Source organism: Nannospalax galili, unplaced genomic scaffold (genome assembly GCF_000622305.1).
Source record: "Nannospalax galili isolate Female #2095 unplaced genomic scaffold, S.galili_v1.0 scaffold3296, whole genome shotgun sequence".
Classification (NCBI taxonomy): Eukaryota; Metazoa; Chordata; class Mammalia; order Rodentia; family Spalacidae; genus Nannospalax; species Nannospalax galili.
In genome coordinates, this window is record NW_008337641.1 from 186,362 (window position 1) to 194,687 (window position 8,326).

At 41.3% G+C, this 8,326-nt stretch overlaps 1 protein-coding gene across 1 annotated transcript in view; it reads right to left on the reverse strand.

Annotated features, from left to right (window-relative positions):
- Nucleotides 1-382: 382 nt before the first annotated feature.
- The window catches only part of LOC103733792 (nephrocystin-3-like), a 52,467-nt gene continuing 44,523 nt past the window's right edge, over nt 383-8,326 (reverse strand). Inside the window, 4 exon segments of the mRNA XM_029563364.1 lie at nt 383-2,140; nt 2,722-2,837; nt 4,288-4,413; nt 7,457-7,697. Coding sequence (XP_029419224.1) covers nt 1,960-2,140; nt 2,722-2,837; nt 4,288-4,413; nt 7,457-7,697 — 664 coding nt within the window. The 3' untranslated portion in view covers nt 383-1,959.

The following is an 8,326-nucleotide window of genomic DNA, read 5'->3' on the forward strand; positions in this document are numbered from 1 at the left end:
GTAATTATGCAAAATGTAGCTCTCTAGTACAGAGAAACAGAGAACTTGAGATTTCACTTTTATATTTAAGTATAAAATGGCAACTAATTTGACTTTGAGGTGAAGCAAGATTGTTTTAGGCCATTTAAGAAAGAAATGGAGCTGGGCATGGGGGTGCACAAGCCTTCAGTTCTCACTCTTGGGAAGCAGAGGCAGGCGGATCTCTGTGAGACTGAGGCCAGCCTGGTCTATCTACATAGTGAGTTCCAGGCCAGCTGGGGCTATAGGGAGACTGTCTCAAAAAGACCCAAAACAAAACAAAACCCAAAAAGAAACAGAATGTCACGTATGTCTCTTGCAATGCTGGGGACTGAACCCAGGGTCTCATGCATGCTTATATTAAGACATTTAAGTATAAAATGGCAACTAATTTGACTTTGAGGTGAAGCAAGATTGATTTAGGCCATTTAAGAAAGAAATGGAGCTTGCATGGGGGTGCAAGCCTTTAGTTCTCACACTTGGGAAGCAGAGGCAGGCGGATCTCTGTGAGACTGAGGCCAGCCTGGTCTATCTACATAGTGAGTTCCAGGCCAGCTGGGGCTATAGGGAAACTGTCTCAAAAAGACCCAAAACAAAACAAAGACCAAAAAGAAACTGAATGTCATGTATGTCTCTTGCAATGCTGGGGACTGAACCCAGGGTCTCATGCATGCTTAGGCAAGCATTCTACCAGTGAGCTGCATCCTCTCTTTATTTTTTGTTTTGTGACAGGGTCTCACTAAGCTGCTCGAGCTGACCCTGAACTCACTTCTTACCCTAGGTTGACCCTGAGAGCCTCCTGCCTCAGCCTCTTGAATAGCTGGGATTCCAGACCCACACCAAACAGCCTGTTCATGTCGATTGAGAAAGATCAGAGAATGGTTAAGAGCCTGGCAACGTTGCTGGGAGGATGGCATCAGACACTGTCTAGACACATAACTGTAATGAACAATACACAGTGGAGAGCAAGAAAGCAGGGGGCTGAGTCAGTCTGTCTAGGAGAAAGGAAGAACAGAACAAAACCAGGTGTGGTGCACACCTGTGATCCCAGCACCTAGGCTGAGGCAGGATGATCATGAGTTCGTTTGAAGCTCAACTTGGGCTACATAGACTCACACACACAAAATAATAGTTAAAGTGCTTACCGTGCAAGCATAAGGACCCAAGTTTGATCCCAGCATACACTTTAAAGCCAGGTGTGGTGGTAACACAGGCTTCTAATTCCATCTCCGGGGAAGTGGAGACAAGCTGATAGATCCCTAGGACACTTGATTGCCAGCTGAATTGAGCACCAGGTCCCAGTGTGAGACTATGTCTCAAAAAGTCAAGGTGGACAGCAACTCTGGCCTCCACATGGACATGCAAACATAAGCATCTGTCCGTACACATGTATACATAAGGACACATACACACACACCATCACCACCATCATCACCAAAAATGAACTACAAAGAAATGTAATCAGGAATTCCTCTCTAATTTGTTTCACTGAAGATAGCGGAACCTTCATAAATTGTATCTCTTTAGTCCTTGAACCTTTTCTTTGAGGTAGAGAATTGGGCCAGACCACTGATAAAAATGAAATGAGGAATGAATGGCAGGGCTAAAGTTGTTCTTGAGAAGTGAAAAGAATCATTGAGTTCTTAAATTTGACTCCTGCCAGCAGCTCTTATGTCGTAGAGACCAGTCCACTCCTCATTGGCATCTTAGGGTGCTAATATTTACAACCCTGATCTCATCCCATTGGATGCTTATTCATTCAGTCAACTTAAGCTTGACATAATCACAACTCAGTGCAATCCAATCCATTTTCATATGAATGCTATTTAAATAACACTAAGTAGGAAAAAGAAACGGTCTTGAAAACATGAAGTTTCGAATTCTAATGTTCCAGATTTTAATTGTTTTAGCCTAAATCATACTCAGCAAGAACTGCTTCTGTTACCTTTGTCCTTGAGGAAAGAAAACACTGGGAGAGTGAGTTGTTTTTAAGCTAAATGCATCTCCACTCGATGACTGTCTTGAAGGAGCTTTTCCACCCAAAAGTGATGTCTCTGCTTCTTTTATTTCCATTGCCCGTTTGTACAGTTCAGCAGCCTTTTCAAAATCCCCTTCTTCGTAGCTTTGCGGAAAACATGAGAATACCTACTGTTAACAGAAGCAGCCTCTGGCTTCTAAACGGCCTTCTGGGACACAGAGACATGTGAGTAACTGGCCAGTCTCACCCCCTTTTCCACTATTCATTCAGGCAGACCATGAACCAGGATTCCCAAATTTTCTATCTGCACTGTGCAAGTTTCTGTTTCTTACATGCACACCACTAAGATCATGTAACAGATTCATTAAAAATTCTCAAAGGTGTTATTTATCATCCATGTCTGGAGATAAACACAAATGAGCAAGTAAAACTCAGCATACATGTATGGAAATCAGCTCTGAGGGCAGTAAACGACTACATCTGTCTAGAGGCAGTTAGCTGGTGTAAACCATCTTAACTATCGGCCACAATACTTGCTTCCAAAATGGCTTCCAGCCTTCATTTTGCTTCTGCATGCAACTTTAGTATCTCAAGCTGCATGAGATCCAAGCAGCTACTCTCTGTCCAAGAAATGATACTTTCAGCAATAAATATCTCGTGCTGTTCTCTGAGGAGTCAAAGCTATTAAAGAATGGCATAGATGAGGAAAGGCAAAAACTTCTTACCTGAGCACAGCTAAATTTTTCAATGTTTCTCCGACTCGAGGATGCATTCGCCCCAAGCTATCTTCATAAATCTTTAATGCTTTTTCATAGAGTGGCAAGGCTTCACTGTGTTTTTTCTTATTAAAAAAAGAGTAATAGTCCACATATATATACTGTTTCTGAAATTACCATTAATGTATTCTGTACTGAGCCAACCTATTTTACTAAAAACTTTAAAATCTTAATATCCTTCTAAAAGATGGGAATAAACAGTATTTTATAGATAATAATTGGAGAAGAAATATAATAGAAAGTAAAAAGTTTGAGTTTTAGAATTGGCCTAGTAACCATTTGACCTTAATTCACAATATAAACACAAGCCTGCTTATTGTCAATGGGTCCCACTGGCAGATGCTCTAAGCTTAACACTATATTCTATTGACAGACAGGAGCTTACCTGAGCACAGCTAAGTTTTTCAATGTTTCTCCGACTCGAGGATGCATTCGCCCCAAGCTATCTTCATAAATCTTTAATGCTTTTTCATAGAGTGGCAAGGCTTCACTGTGTTTTTTTCTTATTAAAAAGAGTAATAGTTCACATATATATAGTGTTTCTGAAATTACCATTAATGTATTCTGTACTGAGCCGACCTATTTTAGTAAATACTTTAAAATCTTAATATCCTTCTAAAAGATGGGAATAAATAGTATTTTATAGATCATAATAATTGGAGAAGCAATATAATAGAAAGTAAAAAGTTTGAGTTTTAGAATTGGCCTAGTAACCATTTGACCTTAATTCACAATATAAACACAAGCCTGCTTATTGTCAATGGGTCCCACTGGCAGATGCTCTAAGCTTAACACTATATTCTATGGACAGACAGGAGTCTCCAGAATGTAAAAAGCAAAGCCTAGCTGCTGAACTCAGTGGGTGTTACACACTCAGAAAGGAACCAGCTTATAAATTAACTGCAATAATTTTTGAAGTATTAAAAAGAGTATTGGTTTATAAATAATGATATATATGTTTTTACTATGCCAATAACTCATCTTTTTCCATATTTTATGCCTTAAGATCACCGATTTACAAAATGTAGAAACACGGGACTGGAGTGATGGCTCGGCAGTTAAGAGCAGGTACTGCTTTTACAGAAGAAACAAGTTCAGTTCCCGGCACCCACAGTGGTGGCTCTCAACCACCTAGAACTCCAACTCCCCAGGGATCTAATGCCTTTGGCCTCTGAGAACACCTGCACTCACATGCACATACCCACCTCCCCAACACATAGACATACACATACATATATATATAATTAAAATAATAAAAACAAATATTTTTTAAAATGCTGAAACTTGGGGTTGGAGAGATGGTTCAGTGGTTAAGAACACTGACTGCTTGTGCAGAGGACCCAGGTTCATTTCCCAGCACCAGCATGGCAGCCTACAACTGCCCATAATCCCTGTTTCCAGGGGGATCTGATGCCCTCTTCTGACCTCTGAGGGCACTGAATGCACAGATGCACTTACATGCATGGGAAATACTCATGCACATAACAAAAAATTATTTTTAACACTGAAACTTACCATTTGACTATGAAGAACTGCTAAGTTCACCAAGGCTGTGGCTACACTAGGGTGTTTTGGGCCAAAGGATTTCTGCCGAATTTCAACAGCCAGTTCATACAAAGGCACAGCTTTGTCTACTTTTCCCTAAAACACAAAAGTATAATCTAGGAAAAATATTAAGGCAATAAACACTGTCTGATCAGAGGTTTCCACAGAAATAAAATGTATTAAAAAGTAATTTTGAGGAACAAAAGTATTTTTCCCCAGTTTAATTTCTCTTGGTTTAATGATCAAGCTTGTAAGTAACTGAAAATCTAATAGAATATCTAAAGAAAGCTGTTCGGAAACACAAAGGTTTTCTTTGATAATTTAGAAGGCCCTTTGACACGTCACTCACTGTTTCTAGTGAAAGAAAAGCATGCCAAAGTAGATTCATTACTACTGTACTTCACTTACAGAGGGCATCAACTACCAAGGCTGTCTCTTGTAAATTTTTCTGATGATTTTCTTTACTCAAAGTTGGCTGAAAGAGTGTCATGTGCCCGTCTTACTACATGAATTTCAGTGCCAGGGCAACTGGCAGGGGAGCCACAGCCATGTCTCAGCCCAGGCTGCACAACTCTGCCACTGTACCGTTCCAAGCAGACTTTGGGGTCTAATTTGCTTTGCTTTAACAGATATACAAGCACTTCCCTCCAATGGCAAAGAATGGTGACACTTAAAGTCAAAAAAGAGGGAAATAAAATGATACTTCAGTCAACTAGTAAGGCTCCTTCCCCAGTCCTGGCCATTGTGTATTTGCTGGTGTTTATGGTTGCTTTGGACTGCAAGGAGAGTAACGATTGGATTTAATTTCTGAGATGTAATACAAAATGTAATATAATGTTGATGAGTGGACCTGCATTTGGAATGTAGTTTCTGAAAATCAAATCATTATCTTAATTTAGTTAAGTCTGAAACAATATATATTTTAATGATTTCTGCAATTAGTTATAAATGAAATATTTTTTTTCATGAAATTTACAGGCAAATGGATGGAACTAGAAACTGTTGTACTAAGTAAAGTAACACAAGTCAGACAAAACAGAACATATGTTCTTTCTCATTGTGGATCTTAGCACCAAATCCTTACATGTGAGTATATATCCTAATGTAACTGCAGGAGTCAGGAAAATGGAAAGGAACCATTGGGGTAAACAGGAAGAGGGAGCCCAAGGTGGGGGGGTAGTAGGAGACTGTTATCAGGGGGAAATGGGGAAAATGGGGTATTTAACTGGGAAGGGAGGAGGGAGGGGAGTACAAGGGGAAGAAGGAGCTTGAGAGAGGGGGATAATAGGAGGTAGGTGTTATCAAAGGGGGAAGTGGGGAAATGGGGACTTCAACTGGGGAGGGGCAGAGGAAGGGTTAGACGGAGAGAGGAGAGATAAGTAATGTTTACTTAGTGGTGTGGAAAACCAGAGGAAATGCATTAGGTCAAAAGTGTACTGAAAAAGACACATAAACATGGGGGGAAAGGAATATAACGAGTTCAAAGACCCTCGAACCAGAGGAAATGTGATATAAGGTCAAGTGATTTAGTCCAGAGACAATGAAGATGAAGTCATAATCTGACTGGAAGGGCATGCAAGGATTAATCAGACAGATTAGATCTTTACAGCATGTTTTTATTTTATCTAAACATGAGTGCGTGTGTATATCTGAAGGCTACATAACAAGAACCACAGTGCCACACAGGAGAAACCCCCCTTCGAGTTGTTCTTCAGGGTAGTCCAAGAGACTCCCCAAATAACACAGGCTATTGCCAGAGACCTTGATTACCTCCCAGAAGTTGAAGGTAAGACCCTATTGCTGGAGGCAGGACATACTTCGAACACAGGACTTGGAGCAATTGAGTTGGAACTGACCTAGAAACCTCCTCCATGAATACTATGCAAGCTGCTAAGGGAGAGACTCAATCAATGCTCCAGCTCAGCTGTAATGTCTAATAACCACAACAATGATGGGACCAGCAAACTATCTCTATTGGGGGCAGTAGTGGCACTTTTATCTTGTGGGTAATCAACAGCTGTCTAATTGGACTTAAACCCTACTCAGTGGGAGAGAACTCGTATCTACTACTGTAAACATAGCCAAATACACATGGCTGGAGAGGTCACAGATCCTAGAGAAAAACCCATGTCTGTCACATCCTTAGACAAATGTAATTTCTTACTGTATGCCAAATATGTATCCTTCTATTTACAGACAAGTATACCTCTCACCACTCATCAAAGAAGCTTCTTTTTGCAACAGATGGAGACTATTACTGAGTTCCCCAACTGGTCAAATGCAGAGAAAAAGTATCTGTGAGATGCCCAGCCCTAAGTGACACATCTATAATGCAACCTCTACACCTAACGCCCAGGGAACATAGTGAAACAGGGGGTAAAGAGAATATTAATGATCTCTCAACTCTTACCAGCAAAACTTCTTCATGCAACTGATGGTGATTAACACAGAAAGCATAAATGGCCAAAATGTAGAGAATAAGAGACTGTAGAGTTTCTGCCCTAGAACAGGACTCCTGTATTAAACCTCAGCCACCCAGGGCTAAGGGACCATTGCAGAAGAGGGGTGGAAAGACTGTAAGAGCCAGGGGCGGTGGATGACTACAAGGAAACAGTTTTCCAGGCTTCTGGGAACTTGCTCATGTGAACTTACAGCAATGGTGATGGCATGCAAAGGCCCATGCAAACTCAAATCAGACAAAAACCCAGCAGAGAACTGGGGAAATGGGTAAGAAGCCCAAACCTTAGCTGAGGAACTATTGGGAACTTATTACTGCTGGGTGAGGTGGAGTTGGCCTTCTTTAAGGGAGAGACACTAGATAGGCTGACCAGGCTCCAGTGGATGAACTCACCCCAGGGACATCTGGGGCTACAAACTCAACTCACTAGGCCTTAACATATATGACAGAATGCATGAAATGTGGTGGGGGGTACAGGGGGTGCAGATAGGGAAGGGAGTCTAAATATGACTAAGATATATAAAATGCACACAAATTCAATAAAAATAGAAAAAAAAGAAAAAAGTTAAATGATTTCTTAAAAGTTCATATGAAATAACCTACCCATTGAAAGGTGAACTGCTTTTCTGGCAGCAGTCATGGTACATTGTAGAGTGTGGAGGCATGGTGAGGGCTACTTACCATTTTCTTATACAGGATTGCCAGATGCTTCACTGTGTACGCCAGAGAAGGGTGATCAGGGGCCAAGGCCTGTCTGCGAATGTCCAGCGCTCTCTCGTAGAGCTCCTCCGCTTTCTCATACTGCTTCTTTTCATTGTACAGAGCTGCCAGATTATTCAGGGACTGGGCACAGTCAGGGTGATCTGGTCCCAGAACCCGCTCCCTCATTTCTAAGGAACGCTTCAGAAACTGCTCAGCTGTTCTAAGAACGAAACCCCAAAATGGTTTAAACAGTTTTATCCTCTAGAAACCAGAGTCTAAGCTCTAGAGACATGGAGAACAGAACCATTTTCATTCTTTTTTAAAATGATCATTTTCATTTTAGTGTATGAGTGTACTGCCAGCATGTGTGTAAGTGCATCTGTGTCATGCAGTGCCTGTGGAGGTCAGAAGGTGGTGTTGGATTCCCCTAGAACTGGAGTTACGGACAGTTGTTAGTTGTTATGTGGGTGCTAGGAATCGAACCTGGGTCCTCTGCAAGAGCAGGCAATGCTCTTAACCACTAAGCCATCTCTCCAGCCTCTGTGTTCGTTCTTACACACACTGAGCATTTTTAGAGACGGTCTTTCACTGGGACCCAGAGCTCACCTGCTTAGGCTAAACCGACTGGTTGCCAGCCCCATGTATCCCCCTGTCTTCCCGCCCCAGTACTGGGACCTACAAAGTGTGTGCACTGTTCTACAAAGTGTGTGCACTGTTGCTCGGTTCTCCATCTCACTTTTCCTCAAATGTCAACAGATATTCTCAGAAACCTTATTTATACGATTAGACCTGAGCCAAATGAAAGATTTTGGTATTTATTCCTGCTTTCTTCCAAGTTATTATTAAATA